This window comes from Galeopterus variegatus, unplaced genomic scaffold (assembly GCF_000696425.1).
Source record: "Galeopterus variegatus unplaced genomic scaffold, G_variegatus-3.0.2 Scaffold2882, whole genome shotgun sequence".
NCBI lineage: Eukaryota > Metazoa > Chordata > Mammalia > Dermoptera > Cynocephalidae > Galeopterus > Galeopterus variegatus.
In genome coordinates, this window is record NW_007728993.1 from 178,925 (window position 1) to 202,245 (window position 23,321).

The following is a 23,321-nucleotide window of genomic DNA, read 5'->3' on the forward strand; positions in this document are numbered from 1 at the left end:
TTATTATTATTATTATTATTATTATTATTATTATTATTATTAAATAGGACCTTTTAGATAAATACAAGTGGGCAAAAAGAAATTTACTGTAGGCACTGTTTTTTCACTGGTATGTACAAAATATGCCAATGCTATTAATTAGTTTCCCTAACCTGTAGAAAAGGCAGTGTGGTCTAGAATTCTAAGTACAGGACTGGGAACTAGGTAGTTCTGATTTCTGGTTCTGGCCTTGATTCCATCTGCAAATTTTGGCAAGTCATTTGATGTCTCGGTATCAGAATCATCATCTTTGTTGTCAAAATATTTTAAATCTGGCTGTCTCATAGAACAGACACTATAACAATGATCAGAAAAAATTCCACTGAATCCATCTGCAATTCTGCTTATTCCAGAGGAATCTGAATAACGAGAAGGGTGTAAGGTCTTCCTTTTTCTTTTTTTAGGATACTCATTCATATCTTTCCAATTTGGTATAATTCTTAATACTGGAGTGAGTAAAAATTACAGGGGCGTTTCCACTGATGTTAAAAAAAAATGCCGCCCCGCTCCGCGCCTGCGCCGCGCCACCTCAGGGGCCTGCCGAGAGGGCGGGGAGGTGACGAGGTGAGGTGGGGGCAGGGGAGCGGGCTGCGCGGCCTCATCGCAAGCCCGGCCTGGGAGGGACCACCAGCCTCCAGCCCCGGGGGTGGCCCGGCGGCCCGCGCCCCCTGCCGGCGCCTCTACCTGCATTCATTTGTTTGTTCGATACATTTTCCCTAAGTTCCTACATTTCTTATAGTGATCTGGGCCTGATGGATCTCAGGGTCCCGTGGGGAATCAGATAAGGACACTCAATCATAACTCAGTAAGAGCATGGGGCTGGCCCATGGCTCACTCAGGAGAGTGTGGTGCTGCCCAAAGCTCTCCTTGCTCAAGACTCAAAAGCTGATAGATGTGAAGCAAGTAATTTTAAGAAGCTCAAGGTATTTGAGTCTTGTGCCTAACCTGAGGCAAAGATGAAGGAAAAGACAACTGATTCTGCCCTATCCTCAAAACTGACAAATCTGTGAAGATAACAGATGAAGGAAAGCTTTTTTAAGCCAAGTCCAGTCTACAAATGCATTCATTTGTTTGTTCGATACGTTTTCCCTAAGTTCCTACATTTCTTATAGTGATCTGGGCCTGATGGATCTCAGGGTCCCGTGGGGAATCAGATAAGGACACTCAATCATAACTCAGTAAGAGCATGGGGCTGGCCCATGGCTCACTCAGGAGAGTGTGGTGCTGATAACACCAAGGCCATGGGTTCGGATCCCATATAGGGATGGCCGGTTCGCTTACTTCAGAGAGCGTGGTGCTGACAACACCTAGTCAAGGGTTAAGATCCCCTTACCAGTCATCTTTTGTAAAAAAACAAACAAAACAAACAAACAAAAAATTCAGTAAGAGCACCTTCCCAGGAGCAAGTTTCTCTGAAGAGGGGACTCATAAACTAAGTACTGAACAACAGATGCAAATGAGCGACGTTTGGGGGTGGGAGGAGAGTGTTCTATGTAGAGAGGTGGTAATATTTTATACTACATAGGGTCATCCTAAGGATTAAATGGGTTAGTACATTTCATACTCAGCAAGCACACAATGTATGTGAACTATGACTACAAGATACCAGGCACTGTGCTAGGTATTAGGGGCTGAGACTGAAGTGGTGGGGAAGAGACATGGCCCCCCTCTCCCCAGCATGTGAGGGTCTATGTAAGTCACCTCAGGTGTCTGCACTTGACGCTGGTGGCAGAGCAGAGCAGAGCCCCTGACTAATTCTGAACAGGGGAGGAGCCTGGTCAAAACTGTGTTTCAGAAAAATCACTCTGGCTGCAAGGTAAATGTTTACAATTAATAGAAGCTCAAAACTTGGGATGAGACAGCACACTGAAGCACTTGAAGTAAAGTACAAGGTCGAGTTTCTGACATAAAAGTACAAGATATGGAATTCTTTCTCTCTGGAATCAGGAGACCACTCTGAAACTTGCCCTTCAAGAAGCAGTGGAAGAAACCTCCCCTGAAGAGCTTCTTTACCACCTTCCTAGTGCTCACAGGGCACAGCTCTGTATCAGAGTCCTTCACGTTTGTTCATCTCTAAGCACATACACGTGTTTAGACCATGTAGGGTAGACATATAAACATTGGCTGGACTGAATCCTGCCCCAATCCCTGCAGCCTGGTTCCTCCCATGTCTTTCCACCTGAGCACAAGTGGCCCCAGTCACCTTTGCTCTGACATGGGATAAACATTGTGGGTGTTAGCCTTCCTTATGGCCACCAGCTTCAATACAGGAACTTACCATACTGCACAGAAACCAGCACCTGCATCTAACAAATCTACCACCCAGAGCTATCTGTCCAAAAGGCAAGTTGTGGCACTCCTGATGAAACACTCCTGTGCCAGTATGAGGCCTAAAGACTCCTTAAAGCCTGGCACTATTCAGAGTGTGCCATTTTTGTAGTCTCATTTCTCACACCTCCTTGTGATGTCCCTTAGGCTCCAAACTTTACTAAAGGATACTGCTGGGACAACTGACAAAATTTAAATGTAGACTGTGGAGTAGATAATAGTATTCTATCAATGTTTAATTTGGGGCCGGCCCTGTGGCGTACTCAGGAGAGTGCGGTGCTGGGAGCGCAGCGATGCTCCCGCCGCAGGTTCGGATCCTATATAGGACTGGCCGGTGCGCTCACTGGCTGAGCGCGGTGCGGGCAACACCACATCAAGGGTTGCGATCCCCTTACTGGTCACAAAAAGGACAAAAAAAAAAAAAAAAGTTTAATTTGATACCTGTACTGTGGTTAAGATAATAGCTTTATTCTTAAGAAATACACAATGAAGTATTAAAAAATAAAGACATGCCGTATGCAACCTACTCTCAAATGGGTCAGACAGAACACACACACACACACACACACACACACACACACACACACACACACACACAAAAACGGTAAAGCAAATGTGGCAAATGTTAGAATCTGGATAAGGCCCTATGAAAATTTCTTACTCTTAACATTTTTTAAGTTTGAAATTATTTCAAAGTTAAAATAAAAAAGGAAAAAAAGTACATGTGCACAAATATCAGGGAGGTAAAGAGAACAGGACCAAGACGAAGCATCCATTTGGGTAGTCACTTCCTCTGCGGCCTCATGGCACATTTTACAAACATCTCTTATAACTCCTAATGATAACAGTATTAAGTAGTATTTACTGAGAACTATGTACCAGGCATTGTTCTAAATGCTTTTAATGGATTAACTTAATGACACACAAAGTTCTGAGGTAGGTGAAAGATTCTCATTTAGAGGAGACTTAAAAACAAGGAAGGCAAGTTGCCCAGGGCTGTGAGTGGAAGAGCAGAAATAGGGTCCAGGAAGTCTAGACCCAGAGCCAACAGCCATGTTCCATAGCACTGTGATTTCTGGTTGCTGCAAAACTGAACTGAACTATGGCAGAACTCAGGCACCCTCTATCTTGCTCTGTTTGGCATCTGCTTCGGCTTTTCCAGTAGGAAGCCTGGCTCAACAAATGTGAGGGGAAGAAAGGGAGAAGTTTTGGAATAAGATGATGCCAATGTGGGACGAGAACTAACATCACTGCCTTGAAGAGCAGATAGGCAATTTTCCCAGCAAAGAATGACAAGAGACACCAGGGTTTGTTCAGAAAAAAATGCCACTCTGTTATCTAGGAATGGAGGAAGGCCTTGCAAACCCATAGTCCACAAACCTCTTCAGAGTGCCATGTGACAGCCTTGCACAAAAGACCAGACTGGGTAGAATGGCAGAATTTTGCAAACAATCACCGTAAACATTCCAGTCTGTCAAAGACAGACAAAGTAGTATGGCGAGAGAGGCTGGATATAGGGCAGGCAATGGATAGAGGTATCATGAGAAAGAAGTCTACAACCCACCCATCCAGTTCTGCCAACTCCCACAGGCTGCTAGCACTCACCGCAAAGCAGCCAATCACGTCGTTCTCTGCAAACTTGTCTCCATAGTTTTCAAACCGGCTATTGGTAGACTTCTTCCCAGTGCCTCCATAGCCGTAGGAAAAAGGCTCTTCACCTGACAGAAAAAATAGGCAGAAGCAGGTTAAACCTGTGATGGCCATAATAGCCTCCGTTGCTGCCACATCCTTTTATTTTTGAAGAGAAAAAATTGTTTTCTTTACTAGTTTTACTAATCAGATGCTTTTTTTTTGGAGGGGTAGGGAAGGCTGAAAGGAAGCACTTTATTATGCAGAACTCCTGAGGGCTTGATGGGTTCAGGTGTTAAATCTGGGAGTAAGAGCTGAACTGAATTGCTGTGAACAGAAAGAAAGAATTTGGAAAGAAAGGGAGGAGGGGAAGAGAAGAGCTGGTATAAAGAATGGCTGTTTGCTAAGATGTGACCCTCCCCTGTGATAGCCAGTATTCAGTCAAGTCTACTAATGTCATCAGTTTTTCGTGCCAGTTGGTTTTGGTAGAAATCTGTAAAGGTGCTGGGCTTTGCTTCTGAAGACCATGAGGACTAACCCCTGGGCAAGGTACTGGACTTCCTCAGGCTACAGAATTGGGTGCTGAAGTGATCTGATTGAGATCTCAAGGGTCCTGGCTGACACCTGAGTTATACAGAGATCCCTGGGTAGGAACCCAAAGAGCATCCTGCCAGAAAAGCAGGAGTCAATGAGTATGAATTCCAGGTCTGGTGCTGCTTACAAACCAGCTATGTGACCCTGGACATGCTGCTTGACCTTTCTGGGCTTTATTTCCTCATCTGTCTCAACTGCCCACCACCTACATCTCAAAACCAAGACAAAGATAAAATGAGATGACCTATGAGTTTTAAATAAAAAGTGCTAATACATATCAAAATGAAAACTGTATACTCATTTTGACCTACCATATCTACTTTTAAGGATTAATCTTAAGTGGTCAGGCAATCACATATGAGGACAGTAGCTCAAGTGTTTAACAGCCAAAATTTGTAATCATTTAAATGAGCCACAAAAGGAGAATTGTTAAATAATAAATAATACAACTATAAAATGAAAAATTATGCAGCGGTCAAAAAGCTATACTTACTTACAAAAATGTGCCCATCATATATTAAAAGAAATCAGGCTACACAATAGTATTCATGGCATGACCCAGTTTGAATATGAACAAAAGAACAAATGTCCAGAAGACTGTAGATGAAAATGTTAACACTGGTTATGCTCTCTCACAAGTTTAGGAGGGATTTTCATTTTTCCTTTCCTATATGGTCAGAATTTTTACAAGGAGTATATGTTATTTTCATAATCAGAATGTTTATATGTTCAAGGCAGAATGTAAGCACTGGTCATCATAATCAGTAACTTGGGGCCAGAAGGTCATTGAGGCCTGAGGTCCTGTGAAAATTTAAAACCTTTTAATGGGCAGCACCCCCGCTCTCTGCCAACCTGCCCTGGCTCCATTGGTCTCTGCTTCCCCTTTTACTCTCGGTTAGGATCTGAGCAGAAAATCCAGACAGAACTTAATGGGGCTTGAGAACTTATTTTCAGCATCGTTTGAGGGCAAGAGAAAACTGAACTTTTTTTTTTTCAGGTTGTCTTTTTCTTTTCTTTTCTTTTTTTGGTGGCTGGCTGGTACGGGGATCCAAACCCTTCACCTTGGTGTGAAAACACTGCGCTTTAACCAACTGAGCTTACCAACCAGCCAGGAACAGTTTTCTTTCTTTCTTTTTTTTTTTTTTTTAAGATGACAGGTAAGGGGATCTTAACCCTTGACTTGGTGTTGTCAGCACCACGCTCTCCCAAGTGAGCTAACCGGCCATCCCTCTATATAGGGATCCAAACCTGTGGCCTTGGTGTTATCAGCACCACTCTCTCCCAAGTGAGCCACGGGCTGGCCCCAGGAATAGTTTTCTAAACAGAACTTTGGACCATTTCCTAAAGATGAAGGGTAAGAATTAATTCTTCGTAGAAAAGTTGTTACATGACTGTGGTCCTTCTAGTTGAATCTAGTATGCCTTAAGACAGGCAGCAGCTTATACCTAATCCTTGCTTATGTTCCATCCCAGACTAGTTCTGTTCTGAATCCAGTGCTGGGAAGGGAAGCTTTGAGAATGCAGGGGTAGGAGCAATCACTCTACTCTCTCGACTGCTTAGCCTACCTCCCCTTACCTAGCTGTGTGCTGCAAGAATCCAGGGACCAGCCAATACGGACAACGTGGGGGTCGGGCTCTGTAGATGGAAGGTGCTTCACAGAGATTTCTTCATTGATCTGGAGACAGAGTACAGAGGGCTCAGAATTAATTCTCTGGAAGCTGGTGGGTTATGAGGAACGATAGGAGGGAAGTGCTCCAGGCATTAAGAAATAGCAATGGCTTTTGTTGCTGGGGAATAGGTGTTTTAAGCAGCTCTGAAGAATCTGTTGCACTGAAACCAAGGCCTCCAAAGAGATCAAGTGAGTGAAAGACCAGAGACAAGCATTTCAAAACACAGTTATCTTAGTTTGAGGGACTCTCACAATACTTGGTACAAGAATATACTGATGCATATCTTTGGAGGGTAATCTAGCAGTCTATTAAAACTGCAAATGCACATGCTCTATAATGCAGCAATTCTACTTCTAGTTTATCCTACAGATACACTCATGGGTATAAGTATGTATACATGTGTATATGTGCATATGCAAGAATATTCAGCGCAGCATTGTTTTTACATATATTTTTTATTTCTTTATTTTTTTAACTTTTTAAATTTTATATATATATATATATATATATATATTTTTTTTTTTAAATCAGAAAAAAACACGCCTAAGGTACTGGTCATATTATGGCCACAGAATATGACATGCCACAAAATACGACACAGCAGTTAAAATCCATGCCACAAAATAACAACAGCAGCTAAAAAGAATGAGGCAGGGCTAATGTCCTGGTATGTAAAAATATCCAAGATATAGTATTAAAAGAAGTGGGAGGGGGAATAAAAAGCGCCTTCTGACTTAACCTCTAATTAAGTTAGTAGTTAGATAGCCTATTATCCACATCTACCTGTCTTGGTTTGTTGCCCTTGGAAAGTTACTATATTTCATCAACCTTCAGATGCATGTTTTTCACTTTTAACAACTCTGAAACCATGATCCATCTTATAATTGATGCAATAAGAAAGCACTGAGTAGTTTAATTCGCAGTGTTTCTCCATGAATGGCACATACAATAATGTACAACTTACATCAATGGTGTTTTTAGTCAAGGAAGTATAACCCTCTGTCTCAGTTTCCACCTCTAAAAAATAGAGATAATGGTACCTATTTCATGAGAATTAATGGAGATAACCCATGTAAAGAGCTTGGCACTGTATTTTGTGCATACAATGTGCTCTCCAAGTATTAGCTACCATAAATAAGTTTGGATATACAAAGGATACACAAGAAATTGTCAACACATTACCTCTGGAAAGTAGGATGCAAACTGAGAGGAAATGAGAATAACTTCTGCTTTTTTATGCTATACTCTTCTGTGCTGTCTAAACTTCTGTTAAACATGAGTATGTATTGTTTTGATAAACATAACTTGAAATGGAACTTTGGAGAGAGGACAGCAGAGGATGGTCTAGGCTCCAGTTCTTTGCCCTGCTCTCCCTCTGGCTTCCTTTTAATTAGCAATTCTTGAGTCCATTCCTTTTAGATCACTTTTCTTCCAAACAATTCCTTTGCCGAGTACTACAAACACATCACCATTAGACTGGTTGGCTATGTAACAACTCCATCAAATCCCACCAATCGATGGACTTGCTTTCTGTCCCTATCTCTTCTGTTGCTTCTACTCACCTTCATCTCGAAGCACACACGGCCCCTTCTGACCCCATAGCTAGCACGGGCTCCTGACCACAGGTATGCAAAGCCCTCAATTGTGAGCGGATAGCCACTACTCCGGTCTCTGGCCACCTTGAAGTGGAGATCGCAGTTATCTGTGGGAAAAAAGGCCACAGCTGGCTGATATTTTAAGTCCCAAGAGAGGGAAAGGCAGAGAGAAGTTCCCAAGAGTGTTGACCAGGAACGCACAAGCTAGTTAACACATTGTAGGGGCAATTTCAAGAGGAACCAGCACACTCACTAAACACTCTCCCTTTGAATAAAAAGGGTCTGGATGGGCCGGCCTGTGGCTCACTCAGGAGAGTGTGGTGCTAATAACACCAAGGCCACGGGTTCGGATCCCATATAGGGATGGCCGGTTTGCTCACTGGGTGAGTGTGGTGCTGACAACACCAAGTCAAGGGTTAAGATCCCCTTACCGGTCATCTTAAAAAAAAAAAAAAAAAAGGGGGGTCTGGATACTGAAAACTGGCCTACATCATCCCACATAGGAACAGGGATTCTTCACTTGGTGGAGTCGGAGGATGGTCTTCAGGGGAATCCTTACACGAATGCCTGCGATGGGGATGTATGCTTTCTAGGGAGAGGGTCCATATCTCACGAGTCTCAAATATAGATTTTAGAATACAAACAGCCTAATCCTCACCATCTTGCACTCCAACAACCTCCAGTGCCAACTCCTATCAGTTTGGGAGTCAGACTTCTGTTGCTAACAGTTGTACAAGCATCTGACTCTGACCCACATCTGCCACCCAGACATCAATGCCCAGGTGCACCACAGGCTCCCACCTCCTCTCATGGGCTTAGGAATCTCCTACTGTAGCTCTGACTCTTCCTGCTCTTCAAGGAGCCAGTCACACCACCAAGAAAGCCTTCTCTGACCATATTGCCCACGAGATACACTCCTTTCTGTAAAGGCTGAACACCTTAATCTGTATGTTTGGCATCTGATCAGATGCTACTTCATGGATAACTGCCACCCAATACTTTAAAAAATGTTTAGCTTTACTCTGGGTAGATTGTATTTCTGAGAGCTTGTAATAGAAAAGATTATGTATGAGATGTCTTTATCTTTTACCAAAGCTTGTAGCCAGTGCTCCATAAATATGAGCTATGTAAAGAAATATAAGAATTAATTGTTGCTAATCTCCTCCTCTGTTGAGAAGTGCAGTGTTCTCAGACCTGACTAGATTTCTGGGTGCACGTAAAAATTCAGATTCACAGGCTCTATCACTTACATTCTGACTTAGGAGGAACAAGACCTCTGTAATCATTCCTCTAAGTGTTTAAATGCACAGTCAAGGTGAAAAACACTTATTCAGCAGAAAGAAAACTGAACTGGAGGAAAGAGAGCAGGGCAGGTCGGGTTAGTGCATCAGAGGACAAAGTGACATTGATGAGCAGCTGATGAAACAGAGAAACTGGTCATCAAATAGTTAAGTTTCCCCAGCAGCACTCCCTTCTTCTTTCCCTAGCAGATTCTCTTCTTGGTTAGATGACAACACCCTGTGTGTATAGGGCAGTCCACGGTTTTCCAAATTGCTCTCGTATCTATTCTGAGAAGTATCACTGAAAACACTCTGAGGTATTAGGGCAGGATTACTCCTCCCTAAAGAGAAGCTCACAGCAGTAGAATGACTTGCCCAGGGTCCCACAGCTAGAGCTGGGAGTAGGTCTTCTGCCTCCAAACAAGCACCTTTGCTCCAGAACTATGCTGTGAACAATGGCTCTGGATGGTGGCAGGTAGGGATTCCAGTGAAGTTCAACGCACAATTTCCCAAAACTGACTGGAAGGCAGAATCACATAAGCACTCTGAGGACTCACATGTGTCAATGGCTACAAGGGTGTCATCAAAGTCATCTTCATCCTCTTCAGCAGGAGGCTGGGGTGAGCGGCCCCTGTGTTGGAAAGAGGGGTTAAGTCACACAAGAATAGTTGGATGAGCACAGAGAAAGGGAAAGGGAGGTTCTGCTGGAATTTACAAAAGGCTTATAGACTGCTTCCTGGATCTCAATTTCTTCCCACAGAGGTTAGCAAAAGAACTCTGGAACCCTACATACTTGCAATGAGAGCAATGATGCTTAATTCCTACGGTGGGGATAGGGACTCATGAGGGTATATTCTGCTAAAGAAGGGCAACAGAATCACTTACAGAGTATTTTCAAAGACCCTTCTCTCACACCCCAAGTTCTAATCCATGCCCTTTGCATGTTGAGAACTGCCTCCACACTGAACTCTGTTACTGATTGGAGGCTGTGGTATCCCAAAGGGTGCTGGGCCAGGAAGAGGAATGTGCAAAAGTCTAGATAAACCCTAGGAATTACAATCTACCCATACACCAGGCTTCTTAAAACCCTGCATCTGAAAGTATTTGAAATGACCCAATTTTTTCAGTTTTTCTCTCTTTTTCAAAAGTGTCCTAAATTATGAACGAGATTCATCTTTTTACTAAAACACTAAAAAAGGGACTTTGTTAAAATACTGCTGGTTTCTGCTGTACAGGAATAAGGGAGAGTGTAGAAAGGTAAGGTCTAATGGCCAGTGTCCTACCTGGACAGTTTGGATACCTACTCTACCATGTGCATAGGGTAGGCCATGCTCATTTGGCTGCTGGCACTCCCCCAGCAGCAAGCTTCCTTCTGGTGGAGTGCCCTTCAGCCCTGCTGGTCCAGGGCTAGCACAGAGCCTAGTACAAAGGAAGAGCTCATTACATGTTAAGTCCATCCTAGGAAGCTTTCCCTGCCAACCCTGGAGCAGAGTGAGTGTTCTTCCTCTGCTCTCCGTCAACAAGTAGCTTCCAGGCCCTCTGCTCTGTGAGAGGCAGTGGAAGAAAACCATATGAGGTGGGTTCCATGTCCTAACTTTACTTTAGTCAGTCTGTCAGACAAAGGCCTGTCTTAAGGAGTATAACAAGCCAGTTTGACAGTGGATCCCACCAGGTAGAAAATAAAATGTGTCAGATGACCAGTCCAGATGAGTAGAGAAGAAGTGGCTATTCCTAGTTTCCATGATTGGAAAAGGCTTCAGACAGGAGCTGAAAGAGGGAAGGAGGTAGGAGGGAGAGGTAAGACTGGGCCTGGGGGTAAAAGAGGGGGAAGGTTTATCAGGAAAGGGAAAAGGGAAATGCCCACAGCATAGGCGACTCCCTTGTGAGTTCCTGAAACTCACCCACATCCTGACTACTCACCCCAGAGGTTGTGACTTACTTGTGTATATTACTGTGTCAGTCCCTATATTGAGATGGCAAAACCCACTGTCCAAATCATCCCTATGTCCCCAGTGTCCAGTCCAAGCACCCTGTGAAAGCATTGTGAATGCTGACTGAATGAGTAGATGGATGAAAGGAGTGGGTGTAGAGTCGAGAAACAGAACTTTCAATCAAGGGACACCAAGTAGCCAGTCAGAATGGGACACTGCGCAGGACTGCAGGGGCTGTAAGATGAAGGACTAAAGAGGCAAGCTGTCATCTCACACATGTTTAAGTCTAAGTTATTTGGAATTTACCCTGCAGATAAGGGAGAGACTGGGGGAAGAAACATAAGTTTAGGAAAGCAGGATCTGGTAGTGAGGGCAGAAAGGAATAGAGGGAGAATGTGAAGGCAGGAAGAACTCTCCTCAACCCCTCTAGGTTAGAACAAAAGTCCCCAAAGGCACAGGGCTATGGACAGAGACCTACTGAAACAAGGGTTGATTGTTGCCTCACACACCCACCTCCTATCCTCTCGGTGCTCAAAGTACCCCCGCCCCCGGTTTTCTTCATAAGGCCTCTTGCGACTCTGAAACTGCTGTCTGTCTGGCTTGAGTTGAGAAGCTTCAGGCGGGAGGAAGCTGGTGGGTGCTTCTTGCTTCATTTCTGTCTTCATTTCTACTGTCGAGACAAATCCAGATGATCAAGACACTCAGAAACTCCTCAGCTATCACTTTTCTGGTCCCCTTTTCCTCAGGAGATGTTGACAGGATTCTGACTACACTGGTGAAGGGCTGGGCACAGGCAGCTTGCTGTGTTCAACAGAAGTGTGCTGAGTGAGCCAAGAAGGCTGTACTGGAGAACAGGGCTAGGATACAAGGAGGCCAAATGGCCAGCCAGCCCTGGCAGTTGATGGGGTGATACATGTCATTCAGATAACTCTCACCGGGGCTTCATGCGGAGGAGGGGCGACTTCAGCACTAAATAAGGACAAGCTCTCTGAAGGCCTACACAAAGGTGGAATGGCTGCCTTTGGCTACTTTGCCAAAGGCCCATGAAAGTTGGCAGGTACCTTGGCCTGTACTGAGTGGGAATGAGCTCTAGAAGACTTGTAAGATCCTTTTAAACTCTGAGATGCCATGACCCTACATTCTCCAATTTCTCCTCCCAAAGAACCTCTCCACCTCAGTTCTTACAAAGCTTCTTCAGTCTGGCAAGGAAGGGGGAGAGGGTAAATTCAACAGAGTATTGTGGTCCTGCAGCTAACTCTACTGGCTTTAGTCACCCTACCATAAAACTCAGAATCATTCCAGAAGGGAGAGTCTATAGTTAAGCCATCACGTAGGTGTGATAATCTCTTTAAGTCACACTACAAATAGGAGTCATGATGTAATGTGTTGTGGACAATGAGAAAGTCCCAATCTCAGGCAGACTCCAAGAATCAGCACCTAAAGAACAGCAAACTATGGATTAAGCCTAGCTTCATTTCTCCCACAGTATTTATCCCTGACACTGTGGCTCATTCATTTCAGCACTCAATCCAGGACCACCTTGGACCACTCCCTAGCTTTGGCACGTAGACCAAATCACTCAGAGAAGGCTCCTGGTTCTCCAACGCAGGGATGGTGCTCAGTCATCTTAAAGAGAGTTTCCATGGATCCCAGCACAGAGCTGGGCTTACAGGAGGCCCTTGCTGAAAGTCTGTTGATAAAAGGACAGAAAATACTCTCCTTGGGCCAAATGATCCCACAAGTCTCATGGAGCCTGACACAAATCTGAAGTTTAACCTACATTTATTAAAGTCCTGAGCCACCCACAAAAATGTCTGGGGATTTCACTTTGTGGATGAAACAGAATGGAATTAGATAGAATTAACTAGATCCACTAAGAAAAGGCACTGGGGCCACAACATAGTGAAAGGAGGACAAGACTGAAAGCCAGTCTTGGCTCCAACATTTTTCAACAGTGGGACCCTGCTTTCCAAAACAAATGGTGAGGAGTGCTGCTTATTAACCAAGAGCACTAACCTGGGAGCCAGTTTCCCAGGTTCTATCCTCATCTCTGCCATTAGACAAACCACCTCCCCAATCTGTAAAATGGAGAACAGGCAGTTGGATTACATCTATGTTTCCCAAACAATTTTGTTCTACAAAGATATATTTACGTGTTTGGAATATTCCAAATTTATACAACATGACACAGGGGTTTTTTCAATCCAGAATTTCTCAGAGCCTCTAATGCCCTGATGAACAGTGAAATCTCCTAAACGTGGTACAGCATATATTGCATTTTCCAGATGCACTTAGCTAAGAACCCCTTTCTGAGGAGCTTCTAATAAAATCTGTTGGAACAGTATTCTTCAGAACACGGGACTAGAATACCAGACTAGAGGTAGAAGGCTCTTTCTGGCTTCCACATTCTAAGATTCTAAATAAGACTCAAATATTAGCCTCCAGGTCTAAACTCTCCTGGGTGTTGATAGTAACATCTGAAAACAGATACCACGAAGACTCCTCTCTCCCAACACTTGGGAGCAGGACGGAGTTCTTTCCTTCAAAAAAAACCTTCCAGAGTGACAAAGCCCAGATGAATTGCCCAAGGGGAAGACATAATGTTTCTCCGGGAATAGGATGTAGGCAGAGGGTAAGGACCACATGTAGATTGTTTCCACCAAAGAGATGAGCCACATGTGCTTTCCTACCTGGGCGATAGGCCTGCTGCTGCTGTTCCATTTCCAGTGGTCTCCTCTCGTAGCCTGACTCATTTTCTTGCTTGATGATCTGGGCCTCATAGAATTGGTTCTGCCTGGTAATATTATCCATGGCATCTTAAAATTAAAAACAAAACAAACAAACAAATGGCCAGTCAGAAGGGTGATTATTAGAGGACCCCAGACCAGAGGTGGTTTCTTTTAAGCCATATAACACCATCCTCACTGGGGCCAGTCTGTCAGAGGCTAAAGTGTGACAACACCTTCAGATGGAAATCTCTCTGGGCAGTCAGTGACTCTAGCTGCCTGAGGACATGCCCTCTTGCCCCTTAGAAGGTTGCATATCTACCTGTGATTGGATTCTGCAGAAACCCAACATACAAAACTAACTGAGGCAGAAATGCTCTGGTTCAGCTGAGGAGATGGGGGGGTCAGAGAAGGGGTCCAGCTTGACCTTCCCTACTAAGTCCCCACTCCAGAATGGGAGGGCAACCGTACAGACACCTAGCATTCTGTGGGGCACAGTTTAAAAAATCACCAGCCTAGCTGTTTTCTAAGGTGGTATAATGCTTAGGGAGTTGCCTTCAGGGCACAATCTTAAAAATTGTTCAGAGCACAAACCAGCCCTCTGCCCAGCCCCATTCACTATTCCCACCTGCACAGTCAACCCTCTTTAAGAATCTCTTCCATCCTGCAGTGGCTGCAAAGGTTAAGGGGTAACCATCTCAGGTGAAGGGAAAATAGGGGAGGAAGGAAAGGAGCTGTTAAGAAAACAACAACCAAGGCTGGCCGATTTGCTTAGGTGGTTAGAGTGTGGTGTTATAACACCAAGGATTCAGACCCCCTTACCAGACAGCAACCAAAAAACCAAACAAAAAACAAAACAAATAAAACCAAGAAAACAGGAATCATATAGTGGCTTTCAGACTCATTAAGGATAAGTCCTGAAATATTTGGAGTTAGATTGGAAGGGTTTCAGGAAGGTGTCTTTTAGGTCTGGGAACTCAGTTGAAGCATGGTAGGAATAACAAAATTGCTGGGGCCAGCCCCGTGGCTAACTCGGGAGAGTGCTGGGAGCGCAGCGGCGCTGGAGCACCGAGACCGCGGGTTTGGATCCTATATAGGGATGGCCGGTGCGCTCACTGGCTGAGCACGGTGCGGGCGACACCAAGCCAAGGGTTACGATCCCCTTACCAGTCACAAAAAAAAAAAAAAACCCAATAGTGCTGGCCGGTTAGCTCAGTTGGTTAGAGTGTAGTGTTCTAACACAAAAGTCAAGGGTTCAGATCCCTGTATTGGCCAGCCACCAAAAACAAAAAAGAATAACAATATTAACTATTCGTGCAGTACATACTATACACCAAACCCTGGGGGATACAGATGAGGATAAGCTTGCCCCACTGAAGCCTTCAGTTTAGTGAGACAGGCACACATTAAATAAGCATGTACACACAAATTTAATTACGATTATGTTAAGGGCTACAAAGAAGTACCAGGAGCTAAGAAAAGAACCCGGAAAGTAACAGATAAGCCTTGACTCAAAGGATACATAGGCGATGACTCAGTGATGAGAATGAAGAACATTCCCGGGGTTGGGATAATACATGTGAAAGCTCAGAGGTGGGACTAAAACCAGAGTACCAAACAAGAAACCCCCTCAAGGAAAAGAACCTTGCAGCCAAACCCAGAGAGAACTTTAGAAACCTAGATAGGCGACAGGCAGGCTCTCCACTCCAGGGGCAAGGTCTAAGCTAGGTACCTCCAGGGCCCTACTACTGGCTGTGCCAGGAGCTATGAGGCAGAACCACAGGGAAGAAGAGACTATTCTGCAACTTGCTAACCGATTGGATCCTTTCTCAAAGGACAAATACATCTGGGCACAAATTAGGTGTAGCCCAAAGGGAGCAAAGTCACAGGTCACATGGTTTACTACAGGTCTGTTTACCAAGGCTGAAGGAAGAAGCATTGGGGTGGTGGAGATGAAGGGGGCTCAAAGGATTCTGTTGTAGTGGGTAGGGGAGACAGGAAGAAACAGATTATCTCTTTAATTGGAACAGGGGTCCTTTCAAACTATTCTACTTCCTTGAGGCTCCAATCACAGTACCCCCCCCCCCCCCCCCCCCCCCCCCCCCCCCCCCCCCCCCCCCCCCCCCCCCCCCCCCCCCCCCCCCCCCCCCCCCCCCCCCCCCCCCCCCCCCCCCCCCCCCCCCCCCCCCCCCCCCCCCCCCCCCCCCCCCCCCCCCCCCCCCCCCCCCCCCCCCCCCCCCCCCCCCCCCCCCCCCCCCCCCCCCCCCCCCCCCCCCCCCCCCCCCCCCCCCCCCCCCCCCCCCCCCCCCCCCCCCCCCCCCCCCCCCCCCCCCCCCCCCCCCCCCCCCCCCCCCCCCCCCCCCCCCCCCCCCCCCCCCCCCCCCCCCCCCCCCCCCCCCCCCCCCCCCCCCCCCCCCCCCCCCCCCCCCCCCCCCCCCCCCCCCCCCCCCCCCCCCCCCCCCCCCCCCCCCCCCCCCCCCCCCCCCCTTCTCCACTCTCCAAAACATCCCCCTCCTAACTGGCAGGCTCAGGGCTAAGCCCCTGACACATGTGATCTCATTCATAAAAACCCTGGGGATACTATTATTATTCCCACTTTACACACAAGGAAACCAGGCTCACAGAGACAAGTGACTTGCCAAAGTTATGAATCCAGATTTGAAACAAAGTCTGTCCGAGTCTAGAGTCTGTGCTCTGAAGCACCAAACTCATTTTCCTCTCAGAGACACCTTTGGCTGGATAACAAGGTTAGGACTACCCCACTGCCCTTTCTTCCTAGGCATTCCTCCGCCAGGGTCCTTCCTGCTGTAGAAATGCACACTGAGCCACTCCTTCCTTCACAGGTCTCTGCAATGGAAGTCCTCTTCCCAGCACCTCAGTCCCAGACAATCCCTAGGCCATTCTCTACCCCAAATGTACACTCAGCCTGCCCCTCTCCAGATTCCATCTCTCATGAACAAGCACTCAATACCAATCTCAAATCTCATCTCTTTTGTGACTTCATTCCCTTAGCCCCAAGCATCAGGGTGACCTCTTTTCAGAGAAACACCACAAACCCTGGACACCAGAGTCCTTTCTACTAACTCCTTAACCTCTCCAATCCCTCCATTTCCCCGTCTTGCTAGAAAGCCACACTTTTCTAACTCCAGATTCGCTCCCTCCCATACCAGGGTCTCCTCTCCTCTGACAACTGTAGATCTACGTTAACCCCTCTCATTCTCAGAGTCATACCTCCTGGCTGATACAGAGGTTCCATGCTATACTGCCTGAAGCCCCCCCTCCCATCCTGGATACACAAACTACTTCTTCTGGGGACCAAGGAGCCCTCTCTTGGAGACGCTCAGTCCCAGAAACACTCTCCTTACTCCATCCTGAGGCCCCAGCCAAGTCAACAGGTTTTCCTCTCCTTCCACATCCTACAGGCTTCCTGAACTTCTCCCTATTTTGCTACACCAGCTACATATTCTTTCTAGCTGGACACAAGGATCCTCTGTCCCCTACATATGTCACTTGAAATGCTTCCAACTTATTATCTGCTCCCACCCCCCACCCCCAGTACCCCTGTTCTCCAAATGGTTCACAGTTAACTCAAGACCATTCAGCAGTGGCCACTGAGTTATCTGTTCTCAGAGCCTTCCCAAATCTAGACCCCCAGGTCCTTTGTCCAGAGAAGCATCCTTCCCTTCCCCGCCAGCCTCCGGACACTAAGGTTCCCTATACCTCCTCTAGAAGCCAGTCAGAAAGCCCCCAGATCTACCAGTACCAAATGCCCAAGTTGCAACTGCCTCAAGGTTGCCCTTCCAGCCCTGGAAGAGAGATGTGGGCCCCCCATAGTCTAATCATATGCTGGTCTCCCACATCCCTAAATGCTCACCAGCCAATTACCAGAGCACCTATTCCATCAGACTCTCCCAGGACACAGACACCAGCGCCTCCACTTCATCACCCCGCCCCAGCACCAAATGTGAGAATTCCCAGTACCCCATCCAGCTGCAAACTCCAGGACCCACCATCCTCGAAACTCTCCCAGCCCCGAACATCTGATCATTCCTTCCCCAAACCCGGGAATAAGTCCCACCTCCCAGCCCACACGCTGCGGTACCACGGCCACCAAGCCCACCCAGCTCCAAACACCGGATCACCATTTTCAGGACCCTACCCAGCCCTCAGGATAGAAAACGTCTGTTCTTCCGACTCTTCTCGGCCCCAGAAACCACAGTTTCCGGTTTCCAAGACCTAGGGTCCGAAATCCTCCCCGCCTTCCCCGGACCCTTTTCATCTCCGAAACTGAGAGCCCCCACCACAGTATCTCCCCTGCACCAAATGCCAGGATCCACCCTCCGGTCGTCCCGAGGACGCTGTCCCCAGATCCTTTTCAGCGGCGGGTCGCGGTATCCCCCGATCGTCAGACCGTTTCCCCGACCTCAGGCGCCGGACTCCCGCGTCCCACAGCCCTTCCTCGGCCCAGACTCCGGGCTCCCCGGCCCCCGCCCCGCGCACTCTCACAATGTCCGTCCGGCCCCGAGTAGCCGCCGGGCTCCGCGTGCGGCTGCAGGCCGGGCGGCGGTGGCTGCGCGGTCCCCTCCAGTCGTATAACTTCGTATAATGTATGCTATACGAAGTTATTACGATCTCCCCTGCACCAAATGCCAGGATCCACCCTCCGGTCGTCCCGAGGACGCTGTCCCCAGATCCTTTTCAGCGGCGGGTCGCGGTATCCCCCGATCGTCAGACCGTTTCCCCGACCTCAGGCGCCGGACTCCCGCGTCCCACAGCCCTTCCTCGGCCCAGACTCCGGGCTCCCCGGCCCCCGCCCCGCGCACTCTCACAATGTCCGTCCGGCCCCGAGTAGCCGCCGGGCTCCGCGTGCGGCTGCAGGCCGGGCGGCGGTGGCTGCGCGGTCCCCTCCAGCTTGGAGCCCCCCTCGGTCTCGACCTCCTCGTTGTTGTGCCCGGGTCGCCCCGGTTCGTCGTCGGCCTCGAGCTCCTGCTCGTCGTCAGGCTCCTCGGCCTCCAGCGCCGCCTGCAGCCGCTCAGCAAGCTCGGCCTTGAGGCCGCGAATGTCCAGGCCGCGGCGCTGCAGCTCTTCGCGAAGTTCGTTCACCTTCAGACGGCGCACATCCATGGCCCGGGCCCCCGGGGTGGCCCCCGAGCCCGGCCCGGCCTCCCAGGGCTCTGTCCCCCTTAAACCTTTCCTGTCAAGAGGCGAAGGGGGAAAGGGCCCCCCCCACTCCAATGGCGGCGGCGGCGGCTCAAAATGGCCGCCGCCGCCACCTCCCCCTCACCAGTTCCCTGTGCGATGCAACAGGGGTGCCAATTGGCTAGTGCGCGGGGGCAACGGGCGCTGGCCCGGAAACTCCGCCAATCACAGCACAGTTTTCAAAAGATCGGCAATGAGAAGGCCAAGTAGCTGCCGGGGAGGAAGCGTTGGTCTACGTCGTAGCCGCTGCTGGAGCAGAGGGCGGGAAAAAGCAGCAGGCGGAGCGCGCGCTGATTGGGTAGCGACAGCGCGCCAGCTGCCGTAAAGTCAAATGGGGAAAAGGGAGTAAAGATTTGGGCAATCAGCGATGAGATCTCAGAATGAGCGTCTCACAGCCTTTCCTGTGCAGTCCTTTCATCAAAGTAAGTGTGTCTGTAACACACATTCTGATTGGTCTACATCTCCCGCCCCTCGAAGAGCCCGAGCGGGTAAAATCACTAGAACCAATCAAATGGAGGGTCGGCAGAAGCCCCTCCTCCTGTTGCCTTTAAGAAACCGGAAAAAGATGAATTCACGAAGGACCCGCCCATTGCCGTTAGGGCGGTTTCAAAACAATCTGTCCACCAATCGTAGTTATTGTTTTATCTCACAAAAGCAGGTATAGAGGAATGGCTTTAGGAAAAGCTAACCAGATTGGCCGTTCTTCAAAGGATTACCCCACAATTTTGCTGTAGAGGGAGGTATACGGAATAGAGATTAAGTAGATATATTCATAATCTGGAAGAAACTCAGTTGCTTTTATGAAAAACAAAATTTTGACTTCAGTGAGTCCTGAAGGTTTGAAAATAGAGGCTAGACTAACAACGGTGGAAAAGTTGTAAGGGACATTGCACCCCCTTCCCTTTGATAGTACATCTCACAGTGCGCCTCTTTCCACGATCTTAACTTCGCGGCCGTCTTTCTCTATGGTTGGTACCTTACGTGGAACGGGCGCTCTGCACGCGACCATAGAGCCTTCCCCTCTGGAAAGACCTCCAGAAGTTCGCAGATCTCTATCCCGAATCCTGTAGTCGCCTGTTCCGTAAATCTGGCTGTTTGACGTCTACACTGACAAGCTCAAACACACGGATCCATAATTAAGCCTCACACTAATAAACAGAAACGTCAGAGTTTCTCAATGTCTAACGCTGCACCACCTGTCGCCTCTAACTCAAAAGTCAAAACACAATGCAGAAGCCCACTGCCTAATGAGCCATACCTGAAGCCCACGAAACACATACAACCTCTCCTTGGACAAAGGCACACACCACACAAATAAGCAAATAGACGTGAGTCAGATCAGATGCACCAAATCGGGATAATACACCACACTGCAGTGTAGAAGAGCCCACGAAGGTCCGCACAGACAGGAAGCATTCAATGATAAAGATGCACAGGGCAGTTACGCTAAAGGCTTACACTAGCGCAAGCTAGACAAACAGCACCCACTCAGAAGCGGGACAGACACTCACGTGGGCCCGGAGGTTCCAGTCCAGACACCCCGCCCCTCGCCCACGTCCGACTTCCTCTGTCCTCCCTGCTTCCCACAATGATTTGTTCTAAAAAAGTTTGTGGCCCGGATTGAACTGTCCCCGGTTCTCAGGAGCCGCCACCGGGGGGCGTCCGGGCGCTGCCAAGGTCTCCTCCATCTGCTGCCGGCCACACCCAGAAACGTGCCCGCGAGTGCTTGGAGGGCACGTTTTGTCAAAAATCCCTTTGTGAGTTTATGGTTATCGGAGGCGTTCTGTGCCTGTTTCTGTGTCTGAACATTTGAGTGTGAGTACCTGTTGTACGATACATGTCCGAGTATTTGTGTCACTTTACTCTGTGTCTGTATGTGCTACTCAAGTTTATTACTATTCCTGGTGGGTATCTGCCTGTGCATATGTTTGTTATCTGTGTAATTTTGTGTGTCTCTGTTACTCTGTGTCTGAATTTCAGCGTCTTTGTATTTGTGAGCAGGTGTGCCAGAGTATGTCCATTAATCCATGTCTGTTACTTTAGGCTGTGTGTGTGTGTGTATGTGTGTGACCCTGTGAATATCTATATGCCTATTCCTCACTAGGAGTTTCTTAGAGTCTGCATTTCTTTGCTTTTTCGTCTTTTTATCTATGTGTATGTTCATTTCTACCCTCCCTTGTGAGGAGAGAATTCCAAGACCCCACCAAACCCTTCTTTTTACTGATGAGGAGGAACTGAATTGCCAGGGAGAGAGGCCACATCACAACTGAATGGAGACAGAGCGTGATTACAAAATTTTATGTGTCCTGAGCCCCTCTGGAGGCACCAGAGTCTACACTCTGTACACGAGGAATGAGGGACTGGCTCGGGGGGCAGCATGGCCCAAAAGGAGGGAGATCGTCCATCCCCTGGGGGAAAGGAGACATCCCTAATGCATTGCACAGGCTTGAGGAGGGTACATCCTCACATTGAGGAGGAGAAAGCAAAGGCGGCTAAGAAAGGAAGGGGCACAGAGAAGAATACTACAGTATAAGGTTAGAACCTTGGCGTCGTACCTAATGTTCTAGACCTGTGAACCTGTACAATCTTAGAAACTCAGAACATTTGAGTCTTAGAACTACAGTGCCTAGAACCTTAAGATTTTATAAATGTGCACTCTTGGACCCTTAACACTACTCTTAGAAAGGCAAAAGGCAGCATAGAACCTAGAGGTATCCAACATTAGAAATGATTAGAACTTTGGTGTCTAGTTAGTCACAACTGTAAGTCTTATAATTTAGATGCTTAGGATCCAGAATCTGGACCAATAGAGTCTAGAGCGCCTCGAGACATAGAACAGAACATTAGAATCTTAGAGTTTAATAATCTAGAATCTTGGAGCATATATCCAGAATTTTAGAGACTCTAGATCCTCAGACTAAACTTAGAATATCACATCTTAGACCATTAGAGCTTAGAATCTCCATCTTTAGATTCAGAACTTTTGAATTGCAGATTCTAGAATCTTAGACCCTTGGGATCCAGGATCTCATACAAGAGAATATATGATCATAAAGCCTCAGAAACTACAGTTGACCATCGTTAGAATCATAGAACTTGAGAAGAGAAGATAAAATTTTGATGTCTTGTGATCTAGAATCTTATAGCCAGAGGATCTAGACTCTAAGAGCCCTAGAATATCAAATGTTACACAGTAGGTCTTAAAACCTTCATGTGTAGAATTATAGAATCTTGAGAATTGTAGAATGTAGAATCTAACACCCTAAGGACTCAGAACCTTAGAAAAATAAAATCTAGAATCATAGAGCCTTAGATCCTAGAACCAGAATCTTAGAACTTTAGAACCTAAAATCTCGGGGTCTTGTCAAGGAAATCAAGAGCCACAGAATCTCAGAGCCTTAGAATAGTAGGCCTTAGAACTTCCAAGTCTAGAACCTTAGCACTTTAGAATTAGAGACTTTGGAATTCTAGGTCCTTAGAACCAAAGACTCGTATTATCTGTGAAACCTTTGAATCTAGACTCTTTGAACCTTAGAATCTAGAACCTTGGAATGTTAGACCTCGGAGGATGCTTAGAGATTGCAGTCCAACCCCATCCTTTTACAGATGGGGATGCTACGGTGCAGAGGAGGAAAAGGATTTGTCTGGGATGAAGGTGGGATAGGTAGGAAGATAGGGGCTGCAGTTGGGGATAAAGACTGGAGTGAGGTTTTCCCCAGTGGCAGTGCCTAGCTTGGGTCCTGAGAGGGAGTCCCAGGTGGAGGGTTGTCTCAGGCTCCATCCTCCTGCCCTGGGGGTGCTGAGGAGACCCTGTCAGCAGGCAGAGTTGGACCAGGGACTGTGGAAGGGCAGAGGACATAGCGTCCGGCAGGATGGACCTCAGCTGCAGTGAGACAGCTACAGGAATCCTTAGGGTCGGGCTGAGTTAAGGGATCAGCTCCTCCAGCAGCTCCAGGGGGTTCAGGATGAACTCCACCTTCATCCATGTTGACATAGAGGATTTCATCAGGATCCTGGGCAGGGGGCAGGGCCTTCAGCGTGTTTTCCAGGTCTTCCCGCAGCTCAGCAAAACTTGGCCGGTCCCGGGGGTTTAGCTCCCAGCACCGGGACATCAGGGCATACCTAGGGCAGCAAAATGAGGCATGGGAGACTGAGCAGGAGCTCAAAAAGGGAGCATTCTGGGAGTTTAGGGACATTTTAGGACACTCAGGAGATTGGGGACATTTCAGGGAGCTGAAGGGAACCTCAGCAATTTGGGGGCATCTGTGAAGATTCAGGAATTCTCAAGAGTTCCGGGGGGGGGGGGGGGGGGCCGGGAGGATCGGGGTTT

At 47.6% G+C, this 23,321-nt stretch overlaps 2 protein-coding genes across 5 annotated transcripts in view; both read right to left on the reverse strand.

Moving 5' to 3' along the window:
* Positions 1-19,203, reverse strand: part of HNRNPUL1 (heterogeneous nuclear ribonucleoprotein U-like 1) — a 39,558-nt gene extending 20,355 nt beyond the window's left edge. Inside the window, exons 1-7 of one of the 3 annotated variants that reach the window (XM_008583292.1) lie at positions 18,622-19,203; positions 13,757-13,882; positions 11,580-11,733; positions 9,693-9,766; positions 7,823-7,962; positions 6,166-6,265; positions 3,973-4,085 (exon numbers count right to left, since the gene is read on the reverse strand). In XM_008583292.1, the coding sequence (XP_008581514.1) occupies positions 3,973-4,085; positions 6,166-6,265; positions 7,823-7,962; positions 9,693-9,766; positions 11,580-11,733; positions 13,757-13,882; positions 18,622-18,916 (1,002 nt within the window). In that variant the 5' untranslated portion in view covers positions 18,917-19,203. Of the gene's footprint in view, positions 1-3,972; positions 4,086-6,165; positions 6,266-7,822; positions 7,963-9,692; positions 9,767-11,579; positions 11,737-13,756; positions 13,883-18,621 lie in introns of all 3 variants that reach the window. The other 2 variants (XM_008583293.1, XM_008583291.1) reach the window with 2 other exon arrangements.
* Positions 19,204-21,273: 2,070 nt separating this feature from the next.
* The window catches only part of AXL (AXL receptor tyrosine kinase), a 30,170-nt gene continuing 28,122 nt past the window's right edge, over positions 21,274-23,321 (reverse strand). For both annotated transcript variants that reach the window (XM_008583295.1, XM_008583294.1), the window contains one exon: positions 21,274-23,113. In XM_008583295.1, the coding sequence (XP_008581517.1) occupies positions 22,762-23,113 (352 nt within the window). In that variant the 3' untranslated portion in view covers positions 21,274-22,761. The remainder of the gene's footprint in view (positions 23,114-23,321) is intronic.